General features: G+C 41.0%; 1 protein-coding gene across 1 annotated transcript in view; it reads left to right on the top strand.

Moving 5' to 3' along the window:
* LOC310956938 (roundabout homolog 2-like) overlaps positions 1-20,963 on the top strand; it is a gene marked incomplete at its 3' end in the record, with an annotated part of 87,609 nt that extends 66,646 nt beyond the window's left edge. Inside the window, exons 15-28 of the mRNA XM_083927315.1 lie at positions 2,332-2,563; positions 7,597-7,721; positions 7,825-7,996; positions 9,129-9,305; positions 10,357-10,383; positions 10,552-10,591; positions 12,203-12,330; positions 12,985-13,257; positions 14,620-14,782; positions 15,805-16,062; positions 16,882-17,090; positions 19,718-19,879; positions 20,017-20,275; positions 20,792-20,963. Coding sequence (XP_083783441.1) covers positions 2,332-2,563; positions 7,597-7,721; positions 7,825-7,996; positions 9,129-9,305; positions 10,357-10,383; positions 10,552-10,591; positions 12,203-12,330; positions 12,985-13,257; positions 14,620-14,782; positions 15,805-16,062; positions 16,882-17,090; positions 19,718-19,879; positions 20,017-20,275; positions 20,792-20,963 — 2,397 coding nt within the window. The remainder of the gene's footprint in view (positions 1-2,331; positions 2,564-7,596; positions 7,722-7,824; positions 7,997-9,128; positions 9,306-10,356; positions 10,384-10,551; positions 10,592-12,202; positions 12,331-12,984; positions 13,258-14,619; positions 14,783-15,804; positions 16,063-16,881; positions 17,091-19,717; positions 19,880-20,016; positions 20,276-20,791) is intronic.
* Positions 20,964-21,252: the final 289 nt, after the last annotated feature.

The raw sequence follows: 21,252 nt of genomic DNA, 5'->3' as shown, positions 1-21,252 counted from the left end.
GTATTGAAGTGGTTTGTTCGATTTGGTCTAACGTCTTTGTTCATAGTTATAATAATAATATGTTATTTTAATGCGCTTTTCAAGGGAACCAAGGACACTTTACATGGAGGCAGAACAAGTGACAACACACAGGGCAAACAAAATTAAACAAAATAAATAAATGGAATAGTGGTGGAAATGTTTGCCAGGAATAATAAGTATTTAACAGAGTCCGTAGACTGTGGAGGTGGGGTTTTTTTTAAGAAATGGATGTGACATTACGGGTTTCTGCCGGGAGAGAGTTCCAGAGTGTGGGGGGTGCCATGCTGAAGATGAGTCCTTGAAGTGATTTGTTTGTGAAGAAAGAGGATTTTGTAGGAGATGCTGGACTTGATCGGGAGCTAGTGGAAGTGGACGAGCATTGGGGTGATGTGCTGCCGAGGGCTTGGTGCAAGTCAGAACCATTGTAGCTGAGTTCTGTACATACTGCAGCTTCTCCGGGGCTTTGCTGGGTACCCTGAACAGAACTCCATTTCAGTATTTAAGACTTGAGGTGATGAAGGCATGGATGAGTCTGTGACTGATGGCTGGGGCCTGGAGGTGTTTTTGAGATGGTAGGAAGCATTTTAGTGATGGATTTGATGTGTGACTGAGAGGAAAGGGTGGAGACTGGGGATGAGCAGATGCTGCAGCCGCTAACATCAATAGGAATATCTTTAACCTTCCTGCTTGTTGCCTTGTGCCATGTCGTTTGGGAACAGTGTCACAAATATATTTTTCCCATTTTTTTGGATTTCATATTTCAGTAAAGTTTGATTGGACAATCTGTTCCTCTGCTAGATGTCAGGCAACAAAACACACATGTGTCACTCATCTAGTTGTAACCATAACCCTTATTCCAGATTTCATCTTTATTAGTTCTGTGACTATTTTCTAAGACAATAAGAAACACACAATGGTTATTTATTTTTATCCATGGCCTCAACTACATTAATTCTTATTCAAGTAACAAGGCTACAGAGGGAGGGAGAGAGAGCGAGAGAGAAGAAGAAAAGAGTGTGGGGGAAATTCTACCGCAATGAGTTTACTGTGATGTTGAAATAAAGAATTCTCAATCAACTAGAAGTGTCTTGTTAAGTTAATTCTTGCAAGAAGGAATAACCCAATCACAGAGTCAAAAGAGTCTACCAGTGAGCTTCAAAGAAAAGGAAGTTGTACATTAGCTTATATAGATGTGTAAAGGCCATCAGAATGTGTCAAAAGGTCAAACACATAGACTGTATAAAAAATGGACGTAGCTTCTCTGTCAAGGTCCTTTCTCTCAACTTGATCCAATCGTACTCGCCCCTGGGAGTCGCCATTTTGTCAGACTTTAACTCCACCTCCTTTCCTCTTACGAAAAAAGGGCATGATGTGACGTTGGGGGGCGGGAGATACGTCCATCTGGATGAAGTATACCTCCGAGGAGAAGTAAGGGCCTAGCTGTCAAAAAAAAATTCATCCTCTTCAGTGTTGTCATGGAGTAATGACCTAAACGTACAGACTAGAATGTATTTTTGCACCAGGCCTTAAGTAGGTATAATTATGCTGTGAAAAACGACCTTTTTAACATGAGGGTCAATGAGAAATTGCTCTACTGTGCCACCTGCCCCAAGTGGCCACTCGGTGAACTGCAATTTTTGGCACTTCCTTATTGGATTAACCAGGAAGTCGCTGTGGTGGGGGCTTGGTCAAACAGGAACCATCATGTGGTATGATGCATACATTTTCTAGCAGACGCAGACTTGCTGAAACCAGACGGAGCACATTTGTTTTATAAAAATCAGCAGTTCAACTATTTATTAAACAGGAAGTGTCATAAAAGAGGGCATAAAAGTACAAATTGTATTTTTCCATTACAATAGATCCATCCTAATGTATTTTGACTGGTCTGATGATAAACAACTGTTTTTTATCACTTGTAAAAGCCTTGTCTTGCTTCTGTCCTTGTTAACAAGCCATTACTATGAGTTTTATGTGTTACATATTTTACTCTGTCCCTGAAACGCACCAGTGAAAAAGAAAGAAACTGTTTTGTTACAGTATTTTGAGTCCGAATAGTACTGAAGATATGACTCAGGGGTGCTGTTCAGCTTTGGCAAATAGACTACAACTGCCTCCATGTGCTTTCTTGCTCCTCTGCTGCTAATTAAACTGTATGATTAACTAAGCGTGCATTGTCACTGACAGAGGACACAAACTGAATGCTGATCCACAGCTCCAAAGCACTTTACTCACAGATGTACACCACCTTCCACATCATTACCGTACAGCATGTCTTCATTCCACTTTCTCCTTTTACTCTCCTCTCAGGTGGAGAATCCATCCCAGTTTATTCAAGGCTATCGTGTTCTGTACCGTCAGACGTCAGGTCTGCCCTCCCCAGGGCCATGGCAGATACAGGACTTGAAGGTCGCCTCAGAGAGAGACATAACTCTCTCTGGTCTGAAGAAAGGCATCGTCTACGAGATTAAAGTACGGCCATACTTTAATGAGTTCCAGGGTGCAGACAGTGAATCCATGACAGCACGCACCATGGAAGAAGGTAAGCGACAAATTCATTCTCAGTTCTTGCTAAAAAATCAATTTCTCTGCTGACTTTATGTTGCAAGAAATGTAAGATTTAGTTGCTTATGCATGAGCAGATGCTCTTGTATAAATGGTTCTATCCACTCTTATATTTAGTTGCCGCTAGTAATGGCTTCATGGCTAGATAGTAACGGATAATGGCATTTCAAGTACACCAACCCACACACGCATGCTGCTGCAGTGCCTTGTCCCATGTGTGTGAAAACAGGTCTACCAGACAGCACAGTGGGGGTCTGTGACAAGCCTGCGCCTCTGTGGGCTGGTGGGCAGAGGGGGGAGGGCAGAATCTGTCTCCTTTGACATAAGCTCAACCCTCTCTGCTCCTCTGCGGGCCCCTGCTGCCATTTCTCCGTCACACACCAACCAGACCTTCGTGATATGATACACTATGATGACACACACATTTTCAATCACCAATTTATTGGTGATAACACTTCTTGGTGTCCTGCTTGTGCGCCAATCGTGCAGGTCAATCAGCTACTGATTCTTCTGAGGTTAAGAGCCAAAATAAGTGTAACATAACATCATTTTCTTGCATACTTAATTAATTTCTAAAATGGACATCCTCCAATATAATGTGCTTAGCTAATTATAGGCTTAAGAAGTAAGGGCTTGTCACAGGATGACAAAAAAAAATGTCACTCCTTCTCTTAGTCATAGCTTAATCAGATCTGAACAAACATATACTGTATGATACACATGTTGTTACATCAAATTGGATCACTATCTTCAGTGTCCAGTCTGAATAAACATCCATAAATCTGCTCCTGAGGATGTTCCTTATAACTTGCCTGAGAATCATCACATTTTGAAGTTTTCTTCAGTATCAGAGTAATCCAGTGATAGTTCTCTATATTTTGGAATCCTGACCTGACACAGCACATTTTTGATTGAAAAATCAGTCGATCCAATGAGGGCCGTCTACTTTTCAAGTCGTGTTTACATTTCTAGTTTGTTTTTATTCCGTTTTGCTCCACTTGAGAAAAACTTTGCCCATCCTCAACCAGTTCTGTATCATTACAACATGGCGGGTACATTCAGGTGGAGAAGTCTGTGCCTCATCATCTAGAGGACCTCTGCCGGCAAATGAGCTGGGAGCGCCAGGCAACACAAAGGGCAAAGTGAAATTTTTGAAAATGTTTGCTTTAAATCCACTGCAAAACAGAATGTTGCCAGGGCTACATTATGTTGGTCTCTTGTCATTGGTTAGGGATAATCAAATACCCATCCCCTGCGGAAATTGGTTAGAGTTGAGGCAATAAGACTGAAGATGGAAACGGAGTGTAATAAGTTAACAATAGTACATTGGAAACAGGAACTGCTAATTGCTTATTTTGCATATAATAGTGCCAGTTTGCCAAATGTTAAAAAAACAAAAAAACAAAAAAAAAACAGGGCTAGCCTGTAAATGAAAAGAGAAGAAAAGTCTTTCTGAGTCCTAAAAGTGGTACAGAAACATCATAACAGCCATCACCATAACAACAAAGCAAACTCCATTCACTGATGAGGACCTATCTCATAAGGTTGAAAGCTCAGGAACAAGCTGGCCCATGAGTTGAGATTGCTTCCAAGGTCAATAATGAATTTGCATGTTTACTTCACAAACCCTGTATTGGGCCTGCTGTTTTCATTGATTTGACTGCATTCAGGTGCTGCACCAGCTGGACTGTGTGGACTATGGCTTGTACTGAACTAAGAGCAAGTCATGATGGGGCCATTAATGCATCTCACTCACAGTAGGAGGATAAGGATAGCTATGAATACGGGATGCAAAGGGAAATTCACCTCACTGTAGCCCAATTAAAATGGCCACACAGGATCACTAGAGGTCTTTGTGGATTGGGGCACATGCTCTTGTTACTTGGTAGCCTGGAAACGAGGCATCATGGTACGGGAAAAATTGGTTTGATCTGCTGATACTCGAGAGCCTGGAAATGTGCTGCTCTGCAGAATTATGAGAAAAACACTCTATCCATCAAAGGCAGATTGGGAATGTGTCACTGCCTTAGTGAAACCCTAGCAGAGGGCGTCTTAGTGGTCGCAGAGGTCAAAACAGCTGGTGTCTTCAACTGCATACAGGGGGGAATTGTGTATGAAGATTAATGATCCTCATATCCTTTCAATGAGATGTTGGTGTGAGCAATGTGGTCAGAGGCAGTAGGCTTTGTGACCACACCACCATCACTGTCATCCAAAGGATCCTCAGGCTTTTAGCCACTGCCGATGGTGAATCAAAGCCAATGCTATGGTGTGCTGAAGACAGATAGATAGAGTTTATTTTACATTACATGTGTGTTAAATGGGGACAGGTATGTTGGCATAGTAATGTGTGCTAATTCCTGAATTAATTAGTTTAATCGATGCACTCATTTACATAACAGGTTATGTTTACTACTTTATACGACCTGTATAGCAGGACATTAAGCAGCTTAAGTGCCTTTTGTTTAATTGCACAGCTGTGAGTAAAATCTGGAATGTTCCCTCAGACAGTGGAAGCATTAATTGCTTTGAATTACTCTGTTCAGCAGTCTTAATATCAGCATTAGTCACATTATTAAGAGCATACTCTGACTTTTTCCGCTGCTGTGACTGTTTATTGTAATGTTATCCTGAGTCATTACTGGTATTGTAGCCATTATTCATCTTCCGGGATTGTCCTCGTACATACAGAAATTGCAGAACTACACCTAATGGTTCCTGTCCTCTCCTAATGTAAACCTTTGACTGACCTGGCAAGCTCCTTCAGTTTGCTGAAACAGCACCACTGAAATACAATTTTGAAAACTGGAGCCCACTGTCTTGATGCTGCAATCACATAAGCCAACCAAAAATGTGTATGAATGTATGAGTTAAATCTCCTCTTTTGTCATGATCATAGTTGAAAGAACTATGTGAAACTCAATGTCTATTTTAGTCATCCATAGTTATTATTGTTTGTCCATGTGCGAGTACAAGTGTCCAACAGCTGAACAGCTGTGTATCAACCATTTTTTTCAGAAAATTTAAATGCAAAAGCCAAATTATAAATTAACAGCTTTGTAAACTCGACGACTCTCCAACACTGGTGGCAGTTTAAGGTCTGTGTTGGACGTTTTCTGTTGTTTCCCTGAATAGATTTATGATTAATATTTGATTTTGCAAAATGTGGCCAACAAAGATATTGGATTGCCTTAGAAATTATGAGCCAGAGAGCCACAGAGAAAGTCTTGTTTTTCTGAATGTTCATTGGCAATCCAAATAAAACTCCCACTGTAGTCCCTGTCTAATCTTTGTTTTTTAAGCAAAGATTTAAGATTATATGTGTCCATGCCAGATGGTATCTCAGAATAAATATATCATAAGTGTAGGAGTTCTATATTTGGCTTTCCTGTCATTAAATGAGTCATTTTATTAGTGAACCGTAGAATCATCACTATATTGTGACAGTACATCTGTGCGAGTTGGTTTAACAGTAATTGCTTCAGAAAGTCAATAGTCCAAATGGCTGAATATAGATATCCTCAAACTGGGTTGAGTCAATTTGTTAAACGTAAAAGAAATGAAGTGTCTTTCATATGGCAGATTTAATTCCTTTGTACTGCCAGGCTGTCAGATATTTTGCCGACATGCCATATCTGTTTAGAGCCTCTCTTTTAAGCACAAGTTAAATCATTCAGGGAATTTGTTTAATCTTTTGAACTTTAAAAAAAATATTCTTTCTGACTCAACTGAACCAGATGTTGTGTGCTTTCCAGCTGTCAGGGGACTGGAAGAGGTCAATATCCGACCTGGACACTCTTTCTTATACTCCTTATGGCCCGGCCCTATTTCTCTGATCAACCAATACAATCACTGCTTGCTGTTGCCTTTAGAGACTCTGTGCATATGTTTGTTCCATTTCTCTCCAACCATTTACAGAATTAAGCCCATCTGGAGAACAGTCACAGTAACCATGTTGCTCTCTGGCCAGGTGGCAAATAAGACAATCCCATCCAGGCCCACCTGCGTTGGCTTTTCTGCACTGCTGTGGCATTCAGTGCTTTGCTTACATTGATCCACCGCAGATAGAATTTTTATTTTTTCAGTTCCTTAATTGGGTTCAGAGTAGTTATTTCATCTGCTCATTCAGAACATAATGATAGTTTTAATGGGAATCGTGAGAAACTGCTTGCCCAGAGCGGTTGTGTAGTCCATTCAGTGAGATATGGTGATTTACTCTGTTGCATAGACATGGTGTATGCCTCCTGCTACCTGCAGTCTCTTTAAATCACCAATCTGTCCATGCAGGTTATCAGGCCGGAGTTTGAATTTGGCATTGAGAGGCATAACGCTACATTTCTGTTGACAAGCCATCTCAGAGTCCTCGTTATATGACATGGACACTGACCATTTTCATTCAGATAAGATATGCAAAATTGAATACAGCTACTTTACAGCCACATTTACATGGGGCTGTAATGCTTCTAGTCCATTATGGGAATGATGTTAGCTGCTGGGCTCAGCCATTTTTTCTTGGCCGAGGAAATTCCACTCATACCTAAGCTTGTTGGTCTGCTTGGAATGGTTTTCATATGTGCAATTAGTAAAGTGCAATATGGACCTTAAATGCTTGTGTATAACTTATGATGCCAGGAAGTTAATAGAATATTAAAGCCAGTATAAGGAATGAATGGTGCATTGTTTTAGGTCCCAGTGCATCCCCAAAGAAAAAAAAAATCCTACCATAAAGATATGGATTTGAGATGAAAAATTCAGGGCTACTTTTCTCTCCGGCACCATCCTGCGATGCGATCACACCAGTCATGATGCAAAATTAGGCCAGGGGTGTAAAGTGGGCAATAAAGACACATTGACATACCGACACACACACACACACACACACATACACAGAATCACAAGATGAAAACAATACCTGTGTCACTGTTGCAGCTGGTAAATACAGTAAAAAAATATATAATTATTTTGGATTTCCTTTTTCTTTTATCTTTTCATCCCCCCTTGACCCATCAGCACCTGGTGCACCTCCACAGCAAGTGACAGTGTTGACAATAGGAAGCCATAACAGCACGTCCATCAGCGTGTCATGGGACCCTCCTCCCTCTGACCAACAGAATGGCATCATCCAGGAGTACAAGGTAGGATCAAACTGCCCCTGATCCACTGTACAAAACTGAATATTTGAGTAATGTACTGCACAACATAACAATGAATTTTGTCTGGCGTGTTTTTCTTTGTCAGATCTGGTGTCTGGCCAACGAAACCCGCTTTCATGTCAATAAGTCTGTGGATGCAACCATCCGTTCAGTGGTAGTTGGGGGGCTGCAGACTGGAGTGCAATACCATGTGGAGGTGGCTGCAGGCACCAGCGCAGGGGTGGGGGTCAAGAGCAAACCCCAGCCCATCATCTTGGGTAATCCACTCACACATACACACACACCAAACCTGGAGTCAAATGAAATGACCTCATAATGGGGGACCTAGGTCTCCATCGCAGACAAGGGGGTCTGGAAAAAAAAAGATTTATCAATTTATTGCATTTGAAGAAAGAAGATTGCGCTTTACAACGCAGACGTCTACTGAGAAATCAATCGTGGTTCATTAAGTGTAGTGTCTGGTAACAGTGTGCCAAGTACTGTTAGCCATATCAATAATCTTCTTCAATATGTTGGCAGCTGGTGCTAACAAAATAGACAGTATTTTTGTAGGAGCTTATCAGCCTATCACATCTTATCAAATAGCTAAAAGATGCCCAGAGTATATAAGCCCAGAATCAATATGGGAGCCCAGGCCAGTGTCCAACAGCTGTGACTTTTGACTGATATATAATAACACCCTTAACGCACAGAGAAAGGGAAACACAGGCCTGTGGACTGAAGCTTAATGATGGTGGTGGTGGTGGGGGTTCATGCTGGAGACTCTGAATCTAATTTCACAGCACAGTAGCTGCAACGGAAAATCAAACTCTGTCAGAGCTGCTCTGTCAATCTCATGTCTTGCAGCTCAAGTTGATAAGTGCACTGCTGAATTGATTTACTCTGCCTACATATTGGATGCAGTGATGCCGTTTTTTGTGTGCATTTTTTGGGGGGGGGTTTCTTTTGTTGCCCCTGAATATTATTGATATATATTTTTTCATTTCTCCCTGGCCTCATCTTTTAGCTGTTCTCATGTTCCTTGTGTATTTAATATACGTTGTCTTTATTTTCTGTTTAAAATGCATAATTTATCCTCAACAATGGATATTTTACTTTTATTGGAAATATATATATGTTTTTCCTTAATTGAGTTTCCTGTAGAGTTATTAAACCCACACTTACAATTAGTCAAATACTACTGATAGTTTGTTCATTTTTCCTTCCTCTTCTGTCAGGTATTTATTTTTTTTGTGTGTTCACATTTCAGGCATTTTTGAAACCACAATGGGAATGCAATTGATTTTATATTTATCAAAAATTATTTTCTTTCACAGCAACTGTAAAAATATAATTATTTGTTCATTTGTCTCTTCCGTGTGGGTGTGTATTTCTATGCGGTGCCCCCAGGTGCAGAACTGAAGGATGTAATGACGGGATCGGAGGGCAACAATAGCATCTCAGACGTGGTGAAGCAGCCGGCCTTCATCGCTGGTTTGGGAGGAGCCTGCTGGATTGTCCTCATGGGCTTCAGTGCCTGGCTGTACTGGAGAAGGAAAAAGAGGAAGGGACTCAGCAACTATGCAGGTAAAAAGAATCAATTTACATGGTTCTGCACCAACACAGATTTTCAAAGCACACTTGGTCTCTCTTTCTGAGAAAAGCTGATGTCATCACAGATGTGACTCCATTTGAGCGGGCTAAAACGCAGAAAAAAGGAAATATATTCAGCACAGATGGAAATGGGCCCTATTTACTTTAATTCACTGTGCACTGGTGTGCAACAACTGTGCTGAGTTCCATCAGCACCACACCTCAACAGTCTAATACATTCATGGGAGATAAGTAATTTAACATCCCCTTCCATTATCAGAGCATGGCTGGTGTTGTTTGCACATTAACACGAGACGCGTCTGAGTTTACATATGAAATATTCTTTTTATCCCTCTGTGAGTCAAGCATATAGCTGTGTGCCATTATCATAATGTGTATTGCAGCTATAGCTGTAGTGACTTGGGGAGAGAGTGCTGTGATTTCCTAATTCGATAGGGATTTCCACGATTGATTGCTGCTTCTGTGATCCCTTCTCTCAAAATAAATTGAGGAGTTAAATCCCAAAACACCGTTTGAAAGAAATTTAGCATTTTTTTAAGAATGGTTAAGATATAAAATATTCTGTAATTTATTTCTAACTTCAGTTGTATTTATATAGAACACTTAATACTAATGGTGTGTCACAATCAAATAATGAAATACAGCATTTCATATCCAAATAAACATTTTGTTCCTTTCTCTTTTTAAGACAGGGCCCATACTCTAATTTGTATTTTGGAAGACGCAAATTAATAAAATGATGATGGTGCACATCCCCCAGGGGTCAGATGTGTCACCTTCATTTGAACTTTATCCCTCAGGGCAATCAGCATAATTCAGAAAATGCTGGAATGCAGAGGTTAGATGCATTACTGCCTCGAGTTTCATTACCATGGAATCAGTGCTGACATGTCATCAGTGATAAATGAACAGGCAAAAGCAAAGATGAAAGGATATTTTCAGACCTGCTTTCCTGAATGTTCTGCATCTTCTTTTATATGATCCATGACACTTTATCTACTTTCTTCTTCTTTTTAAATTGCAGTCCAATCCTTCACCTTCACTCGTGCAGGTATGCCTTTTGATTGTGCATTATATAATTAAAATATCACAGTAATTTAGCTGCCTACATTCTTGACAGCAATAATGTTTCAGTCATTCAAATTGATGGTGGTACTTTGCATTTTTAGACAAAATAATTGCTTTTTTTTTTCTCATTCCTCCATCTTTTTTCTATAAGTTACATTCCAAAGAGACAGAGGCCTGATCCGAAATGGAAGGTAAGAATTTAAGTTACCTTACAAAACCCAAGAAACCCTTCAGCGAGATCTTTCCCACTGACACTGACATTTTACTGCCACACAGAATAATGCTCAGTCTGCCTTCTCAAGAGCCTATTGTTATACCTGTAATGAAGAGTTCTTTCAAGATGTATGGAATTTGCATACATTTTCCAATATCCCCGCTGCTTACTCATTTCAGTGTATGATTTGCACTGATGTACTCTTGATGAAATCATTAATCACTTCTTTGAAGTGCGTGCTACCAGCTAATGCAGGTGATAGTTCTATTCACTGGCTCTCCCTCGGCTGCATCTGAGGTTGCTGGCAGAGCAAGAGGTCGTGGGAGGAGGAGAGGGGTGATGAATGTGCTGTTTGAAAATGCTTGGCGTACAGTACACTGTGATGGGTGGCATTTGGGGATGGAACAACAAAAATGCTGGACCTTGAGACGCCACTTAGCGGCCATGAGAATCTTGTGCCAGCCCAATATGAAGCTCACCTTTGTATCTACCAAACATTAAAGAGTACAAAAGAAGGGGGCAAATTTGCTTAGCAGAAAGTGAAAGAATGAATGTCCTTTTCTTTTTCTTTTTCTTTTCTTTTTCTTTTTCCTCCCCATTCCCTCTTTCCACTTTGTCACACCTAAGCAAGCAGATAAGCCCAGAGCTAGAACAAATGTTCCAGATAAACAAAGAAAAATAAACAGTTTCTTGCTTAACCCTGTGTGCATGCGTGCATGAGTGGGCTTCTCCACATTATATACTCACAAATGTGTTATTGTGTTGGTGTTGGCACATGTTTCTAAGCAAATGTAGGCTATGTAAATGTAGGTTTGTGCTTGTGTATTCTAATATGGAAATTATTGATGTAATTGTTTGAACACCTTTGAGCCATCACCAAGTCAGCTGTGAACAATTCCCTTGGCACTTGGCGAATCAGCCTCAGTGGAAAATTCCCTGTGTAGCTGCACATTAAGCAAACATATGTGAATGGGATGCACGAGGCATGTGAATGTTTTGCCGTTAATGCAGCGGCTTCAAAGAAATGGTTGTAAATTGTCTTTTTTTTCTCCTTGAATTGCTGCCTACAACTTTCCTACCTTGAAGTCAAAGCCTGTATTCATGACTGTTGTATTTCACTAAGACAAAATGACACGGTAGCTTTCCTAAACCACCTAATGGGCTTTTGCTGTCTCTGTTGCTATGGAGACAGTGCAGCAGTGTAGCTGATCTGCCAGAGGCTCTCCATGATTCTCAATTTAAAATGTAAATTTCTGTTGTGCTAAGGCTCTAAAGTGGATTTAGTGTGTATTTAGGCCTGCCTTGTTTCTCCGGGGAGAGTTAGGGGTGGTGGAGTTAAGGGGAGAAAGAAGTCTGATTTATAGACTTGCCATTTTATGTCTCTCTGTTGTTTATTGTTGCCTGTGCACCGCACTGCTCCACAGGCGAGAATATGCTGAATGAGTTTTCACATCAATTTGTTGTTGATGCAGCAGGAAGAAAATGAGCAATACTGTTACGGTGCAAGCTGGATATTTAACTATGTCGGCGGTTTTCTCTCTTACCCCTTTTCCTCCCTTTGTTTCTTTCTACAAACATCGTCTCACAGTCGTCCAGGGCTGTTGAAAGCGGGTGACCCAGGCCTCCCCTGGTTGGCTGACTCCTGGCCCTCCACAAGCCTCCCAGCTAACGGAGGCTTAGGGAGTCCAAAGGGCGGCAGCAACTTTGGCCGAGGAGGTACGAGACATAAACAGGCAGTGGTGTGGGAAAACAAAGTTTTAGCAATGCCTGGTCAGACAGTTTTGAAGCTCATCTATTGGGAAGTGCAGTGACAGGACATCACGCATAAGCATGCACACACAAACAAACACATGCATGCAAATTAAAAGAGCCTTTGAGGGCAATACTTTACTAATTTGATTTGACAAGCCTGGTATTTGGCTTAAATGTGTGGTGTTTGCATAATAGTTTTTGCCTGTCTCATGCCCTGCCATTGTGCATTTTTCGAGGTGATGTGAGACTGATAGTTCAAGTGCATGTGTTTATTATGTATTTTTGTGTTTGCATGTTCTCTCTGCTCATTGGATCCCTGTTGAGATGCAGGTTATATGTGTGCGAGACAGTAGAGCTGAAGGTTAGCACTGTTTGAATATCCCTCTTGTGAACACTCCACCATGCTTCCACAGCGTGTTGCATGCTAATTGCGGTAGTAGATAATCACTTTCATTTATATCAAGTCCATTTGAGACCTGTATTTAACTAATACAGAGTGCCAGAGCAGCAGGGAGTGTTAATGACCTTAAAGATCGTTAACTTCATGTCAGTGTATCTCTCCATGATCCCTTTTCCCCTTCCATCCTCACTCTGTCACCCTCCTCTTTTTTATCTCAGATGTTTTACCGTCTGCAGCAGTGGAGAAGACGGGCACCATGCTGTCTGATGGTGCCATCTACAGCAGTATTGACTTCATGGGGAAGGCAGGCTACAGCAGCCCAGCGCGAGGCAGTCAGCCCACTCCCTATGCCACCACCCAGATCCTCCAATCCAACAGCTTCCATGAGCTGGCTGTGGACAGGCCAGATCCCCGCTGGAAAGCTTCTCTCCAAGCCCAGCAGGAAATAGCAAACCTGGGCTACTCGCTAACTGACAGACGCCCTGGCAGTGGTATGAGCCATGTTGAAGATAAAGCGCAATTCTTTTTTTTTGTTTTTTTAGGTGTTTTTCTTAGTTGATGTTTGCACTCTTTTAATGTATCTGTGGTCTCTGTGGAGGGATTGCAGCCATAGACATAGTGGACGTAGCGTCCAGGTCTGAAAAGTGAAGCCTTCTTATTTTTGGATGTTGTTGGTGTTTTGGTCCTAGAACTTTGACCATTCACAGTGTGTTTTCACTTCATAAAATGTAATTGTAACATTTTGGCTGCCTAAAAATGCTTTGTTCAGCGTTGGGTTGCACCTTGTTAACCAACCTACCTAGCTAGCACAAACATTAGCTGGTAACTTAATGATAAACTGTCACTGCAACACGGGCTGTACTGTGTGCAGATGAATTGTGCCAGTTGCCAGAGCTCCCCACTCACCACTGGAAAAAGTCAGTTGGATGACACGCTGTTTGAAAATTTGCAAAGTTTCCATCTTTAGTTTTTATATTAGCGCAGCCCCGCGGAAACAACACTGCGTAACACTAGCGCTCCTCCCCTCATCCACATATGCTCATGTCCGGTTTCAAAAATCCAAGACGTCGACGGCAAGGTTTCAAATGGGTAGTTCACATTCAAATGGTTGATGTGACGTCTTTCAATGTTGTGGCTGTGTCCAATTCTTTTATTCAGTCTATGATTGCAGCAGTGCTTGAATGCCCAGTAAAAGTAAAAGTATTTTCTGTAAAATGACTACAAGGGAGGTTGGTAAATTAAATCAGAGAAAGAGCAAAATGAAAATGAAGGAATTTATTTACATATTCACTGAAAATGGAGCCGTAGGATAATGTTCTTAATTTCTCTTCTGTCTTCATCACAATTCTACCCCGGGAGCTCATCTAGCCTAGAAATGTCACCCAATCATGACGCATTTTCTTTGGGTTAACTTGATTAGTGATGGCGGAAAATCCCTCAGTGTTCTGAGTTATTTATGCAGTGTATATACATTTAGTGAAGTCATGGAGGCATTTCTTTCTGTGCTTTTGCACAATAGCCTGTGTGCTCAACTAAATGTCAGGCTTACCAGAGATAAAGTAAGCCACGCGGGCAAGCTGTATGGAAGCAACTTAAAGTGCTTTTGCTGCAGATTTTGGTGCCTTTTTAAGAAATGTCAACATTTTCAAAAAGTTCTTATTTGCTGTCGGGCCCACAAAAAGAAGGAAATGATAACACTGGGTTTGGAAATGCTCAGATAGCAGAGAAAGATAGACGATAGCTTTCAATGTGTCTATTAGAGTAATTTTAATGTATGAAAATATTTATGCACAGCAGAAATTCCTTGGCATTGTGAAGTGAAGACTAAACTTCCTTCCCTCTTTGCCTCCCAGGTGCAAAGGTTGGGAAGAAAAAGAAGGTGAAGGGTGGAACAAAGGCCTCTAAATCAAATGGGACATGCTGGGCTAACATGCCCCTGCCTCCACCACCCATGCACCCTCTCCCTGGTACCGAGGTTGACCTTGATCGTTACCCCCAGGAAAACCATGGAGGAGGGTAAGATACATTCATATCTCATCAATCTCTACCCTAGAAAAGATGCACACACAAACACAAAAAACACACGTTGACAGGAGAAACACATGCAAACACAGAGGTCACAATATCCTGCACCTGTGCCCAGAGTTTGCGTGTGTGTGTGTGTGTGTGTGTGTGTGTGTGTGTGTGTGTGTGTGTGTGTGTGTGTGTGTGTGTGTGTGTGTGTGTGTGTGTGTGTGTGTGTGTGTGTGTGTGTGTGTGTGTGTGTGTGTGTTGTAGACAAGAGCTTCGTATGCTGTTCACACAATGCTAAAAGACCTGAAGAAAAATATGTTGTATTTAAGGTATAATTTGTAACTTTTTCGCATTAAAATGTCTAAAAATGACTAGATCTGTGTTATATATTTTGTTAAGTTTTGTATACTTTCATTATCCCAAATGTAACAAACCAGAGAAATCTGTAATTATACTCAACGTAACTGTCCATTACATTTGGTTGCCTGCATCAGCGTTGTGGTTGTCTGCCAGAAGCTTTCAGAAATGTACTTTTTATCCAGTGTAAGCCACATTTAACAACACACTTCTTTTTAGTTCTTGATCCTTTTTAATCAGAATTTTAGTCATGGGCATCTGGATCTTAACAGAGCAACAAGCTGAGCAAACATTGGCGGTTTGGCCAGCTGAACAGCGTTGGAGAACCCTGAACGATGAACACTTAAGGAATCTTATCCTGGATAATATAATGACTGCAGTGACGGCAATGGTGGTTAAGGCAACAACTCCCATGAACTACACTTTTTCACAAAGTCACCAAATTGCTTGTTATTGTTATTGTTTTAGCAATTTAGACCAAAGTTAGATCCATTTAGGATCATATGGGTACATTTATAGTAAGATTCTGACTATTTATAAGTCGTAAGAATATCTTTGTCCAATTAAATCCTTTCATATTTCCAATCCTCTTCAACTCATTGTAATGAAATGTGCAGCAAAGTCAATGTGTTGTGTGTTGAATATTACATGAAACATTTTGTCCACAGATATGACAGCAGTAGCTGGGCCCCACCCATGTCTGTCCAGACCTACCGCCACCAGAATTTGGACAACGAGGTAGAGGAGGAGAGAGGTCCCACTCCTCCCCTGAGAGGAAGATCTTCCTCGCCAGCTGCGGCTTCCTTCAGCCAGCCCTCATCTTCCTCTCTCAGCTCTACCCACCACGAGGAAATGCAGTCCATTTTGCAGGCCCACTTGGATGAGCTGACGAGAGCTTACCAATATGAGGTGGCCAAGCAGGCATGGTAAGGAACTTTTAAAACTCCAGATAACTACATTTTTAGAACCATCTTCCTTTTTACGATTTGATGTATTTTATGGTAAAAAAGAAATAGAAAAGAAAGAAAAAAAACCTTTGTGACTGTGAAATCATTTGAAAGCTTTATACTATGTGGATGCATCACCATTTTGTTCAAATATGTTTGCTTTGCTAGGTAGCAGATATACCTGCAATTTTATTCATTTCATTCTGTTGATAGTTTGGGTTTTGCATATCAATGGCCAATGTATGAGCGTCTTATAATACTGGTATTTACATGTGTCAGCCCAAACCTGCAGTCCATGTTTCTTGCGAACGATAAACACAGCCCTCATTGATTGCACCTTTGATGGAGCACTGGAAAACTTGACAAGTCAGAGGCGACACGTGTTGGAGGGTAATGACTGGGTTTAGTCTAACATGCTGTTCTGACATTGGTAAATAGAGTTGGTAATTATGCATGCATCTCCTCTATGGCGGGATGTGAGCCATCATGGAGGACAGCTGTGGGGGAGATAACAGGCATGTTGGTGACAGCCCTGCCCATCCAGATATCCTTTATCCAGCCCAATTACAACTCCATTGTGTTAGCACAACACACACCAGCGCTGAGAAAGTAATCAGTGAAATCACTGCAGGCATTCACAGTCTCTGCACATTGCATGTCTACCTTTCTGAATATGCACTGATTCTGCATTATGAAACTTGCTTTGCAGTATTTACGCTCATTAACTGATCTTCATTGCTTTTTAAAAAAAATGCATTTTGTTCATTAATATACAGTATTTCCCCCACAATTAATTAGGCACATGAAGGGCAGTCCAAACATGTCCACCCCCCCCATCGCTCCAATGGACTTCATGTCCAGCACATTGGGTTCTGAATTAGGAGCGACTCTCCTTTCTGAAGAAGACGAGGATATGGAGGAGGAGGAGAGATACGCTGTGGTGTCAAAGAATTTGTGTGGCTTTGAGTACACTACTGGTCACAGCGTGGATAACCTTGAGGGCTCAGGTATGTTGTACATGTGGTTAAACAAATTGAACTCATCGCTTTTAGTTGAGTAGACCACCGGGGCATTGACAGAAAAATACGCAGGCTGACAATTAACTGGAGTCATTACTACATCAATTCAAATGTGCAACATATGATGAAATGGGAAGTCCTCAAATAAAACCCGTACAACCACAGATTCTGTTTGTTTCCACCCTCTGATATGACTCACAGGACCTTTTCATAAATTAGCGCCCCTACCAGTTAACACTTCCTTTTACCTGAACATAACAATCACAGTTTTAAATACATGCTTGATGTTGTGAAACGGTTGCAGTTTAGTTAGGTGTAGGCAACAAAACTACTTGGTTAGATTAGGACGAAGAAGTGTATTTTTAAATGGGCTGTTTGTTTATACTTGTTTTCAGGTTCCTCCATATTTTGTGTTTCTACTAGAACATCTTTATATGTTTTATTGTTCAAAAAACACTATTTCTCTGATTGGTCAGCAGTTTTGGGTGTCCTCTCCGTCTGTGTACTAGTGCAGAAGACGGATTACAACAGATTATATAGTGGAAGTTTTCTAGCAGGAGTGTGGTTGAAATAAAGCCATATATCTGGCTGCTGGGTGCACAGATGTATTGCAAGCTTGTGTGCAAATCACCGGTGGCACCCTATAGATTCACAAACCAGGTCCAAGTATCAATACAAGACAAGACAAACATTCCAATGATACTGTTTCTTACAGCTAGGCTTCTGAGTTAGGAACATGTTTAATATGAACACCCGACATTGTAACATTATATACCTGACAGAAACTAAGGAAAAGAGATGCCATGTTTGCAGAAAAAAACATGTCATTGAATGTTTAAAAAACATTATCTTTTAACGTAATCCAGGGTTCTGCAGCATCGTCCAATATCAACGCGCTTGTCTGCCAATAGGGTTTGGACCACTGAGGCAGCAAACACTGTGTGTTGGCTGGCTGAACTATCACCTACGGACACACTGCATAGAACAAAGACCCAGAAGTACAATAGCCCATTTAATCACACACACACCCCCACACACAGACACACACACAAGTCTAGTGGGTGTCTTTTAGGACATCTCATAATAGATCGGGAACATGTTTATGTAGCCAGCAGGGACAGTGATTGGCACTCAAAGGTAATGAAATCTAGTTGATTTGTTTTGTTTAAAAAAAAAAAGTAAAGTAAAGCATTTTTATAGGCTTAATATTATTCAGATATCCTACTGTAGTTTAAATCACACGCCTTTTTTCTCCGGAGATATTCTTTGTCTAAGAGATATTCCGACAGTCTGTGAAAAGTTACTTGAAGCCATTCTTGCATAGACATCAAAACCATAACATAGAATATTTTAAAAAACTTTAGTTGTGCTCTATTGAAAAAACACACGGCTAACATTTAAGATTTGATGCATTTATAAATAGGGTTCTGTCTGAAAGTGTTTCTTTAGAGAGAAACTTGAAGGCTTCTCCCACAGGGACAGAACTGTACCATTTTTAGACTCTATTGTTTGATAGGTTAAGAGAATGACTTGTGCATTGAGAATATGTGTTTTCAACGCTTTGAATAAAATGTTGAAGGGCAAAATTCAGGTCAGTGTGACTAAAAATATTTACAAACAATAGCAATGCAAACATTTTACCGGTTATATTTAGCTGTCACATATTGGAGGTGGTTGTGTTAGAACCGTAACAGGCAGACTTTAACAATAGCTTCAGTCCAGTGAAACTAATTATGAACAAAGCCAGCGTGGTGGAACTATTTCCACAGAGAGTGCCATATTGCAGTGGCTTAATCTAACTCAAATGGAAGGAGTCTCTGTCTGTGTGTCCTGTGATTTTCTCAACAACCATTCATCTGATTGACTTCACACTTGGCAGGTGTATCACTGAGGACCCAAGGAAGTGCAGTGTTGAGTGTGAGCTCTTCAGATTTATGGGACATATTTATTAGTAGTGCGTTATATACAGTAAACACTGTGTAGTGTATTCTGAAGGGACCCCTATTAAACCACTGAAGGGCATGCTGGGTAAAGCTCTCTCTGTGATGGTTGCTACAGTACATTCAAGAACACAGAGACAGAAGGTGTTTTTTTTTCTGGAAATAGCCTGGTAGCTGATAGCAACTGATAAATACACTCTCGCAGTGTCAATTGTAAAGTTTTTTGGATGAGCAGTTCTCGAGAAAGCTGCAAGCAGCAATATCAGAGGCCAAGTAGTCGGTCTGTGCCAAACAGGCACATTTTGAACACTGCACTAGTACTTTAAAGCCATTTACTACTACAGTACATAATTCCATGATGTCTGATGTCTAGAGAAAAGTAGAATGAACAAATTAGCTGTTTCACAATCCTTTGTGATGGAAAGTGTGTGTGTCATCTTTAATCCTCCTTTCAGGACACCCCATGTTTATTTAACACAAAGTTGACACAATGAATGAACTATGAACTTGTTTAGTTTTGTTGATTGCAGTTCTGAGACTATTTCTACTGGCTGATTCCTCTTGACCATTCACATAACACTGAAGTGTCTAGCTTGATCCACTGCATGTGAACCAAATATTTGGTCAGACACGCCTATCCAAATCTCTATCTTGATTAGCTCTCTCTCTCTGTAGGTAAAAGCTCTCAGCAGTGTCGCTCAGACAGCTCTGGCTTAGCAGACCATGGCGCAAAAGGCACACATAGCCTTGGCCACAAGAGGGCACCGCTGACTGGCCTCAAACCACAGACAGGCAAGGTCGGGACTCTGCCCAGACGAAGAGACACCAACACAGACGGTAGGTTCAGTCGTCTACACTCTCAGTCATTATTTGCCAGAGAATCCTCTATTATAGTAATTTCAAAGAGGAGTGTCTCTGTCATGATTTCTCATGTATCTTTTGCCAAATACCATCATCTACCATCCACTCAGCAGCCCACACACCGGCCATGAAGTCCCTGCATAGCGTGGGTTCCCGCATGAACAGCTCGTGGGCAGCTGCAGCCTCAGACCCCTCTGAGGAGTGCATGGTGACCGTGTCGACACTGGAGCGGCAGCATATGGCTTCCTGGAGCGGCACAACAACATCCAACAGGGCCACCCTGAGTAGGGGTTCCCACAAGAGACCTGGCACAGATCCCACCCACAATGGGCATCCTTCCACAAACAGCACAGAGAAAAGGGAACACTGTAGGTATTAATCCTCACGAGGATGTCTTTGTGTGCACATTAAACATAATGAATGTCATCTAAGCACACAAATATGATCTTTATCTGCAGAGAGAAATAACGTGCCAGTTTTACTGAAACTTTCTTGACATTTCTATAATCCATTTTGTAGTTTTGACTGACAAAGAATAACAGAGAAGCTGTCCAATGTAATAATTATAGAGCACACAATGAGTTATGGCTGTCACTTCTTTAACCATTTGTAAAGAAAGACAACTCAAATTTGCTTCATCGAGTCACTTGTGACAGCATGACAATAAAGTTTTACATTGTATACCTGTCAATAGAGATAACCATTTGGGAAAAATGATGCTCCTCCATTTTTTAATAAGAAAGAAACCCATTTCTAGCTTTCATCCAAACTGAGATACATCCTGGGATTGCAAAACATACAGTAGATTCAGATATAGCAAGTTCATTTTTTTCAATTCCATGTCACCCAGATTTAACATTGTTGTTGTTGGTGTGTCTGCTCTTCCAGAGTCTTTGTGATGCATCATTCCCCGGAGTTGCTGCCTGTCCCAGGACACCTTGTTTGTAAGCGCTATGAGATTTTCTCTCTGCGAGTGACACAGAATGATGTTTGGAGGACGGAGAGTCGACAGAATGAAGACAAAGGAACAGAGTGCGAGATAGAAAATGCAGAGCTGTAAATGTCATGTACAGACACAGACACCAGTCTCACAGTGTTATTTTCATTCCCCTTTTTAAAAGCGTAAACAGTAAGTTACAGTATTTGTCCGCTTCTTTTCTTTCTGTCACATGGTGTACAAAAGTTCACACAGTGGAGATGGAGAAGAAAAATCACAACAAAATGACTAACTAACGTGAAAGAGGACTTGCATAATTTGTAAATATATTTTTTAATGTTTTTCTCTTCCTTTTGCTTTGCTATGCAAGCCAAACCCAATGTAGTCTCTTTTGTGATTTATTACTGTGAAT

Source organism: Echiichthys vipera, assembly GCF_963691815.1.
Source record: "Echiichthys vipera genome assembly, chromosome: 14".
NCBI classification, from domain to species: domain Eukaryota; kingdom Metazoa; phylum Chordata; class Actinopteri; order Perciformes; family Trachinidae; genus Echiichthys; species Echiichthys vipera.
This window is presented reverse-complemented; position numbering and strand designations above follow the sequence as displayed.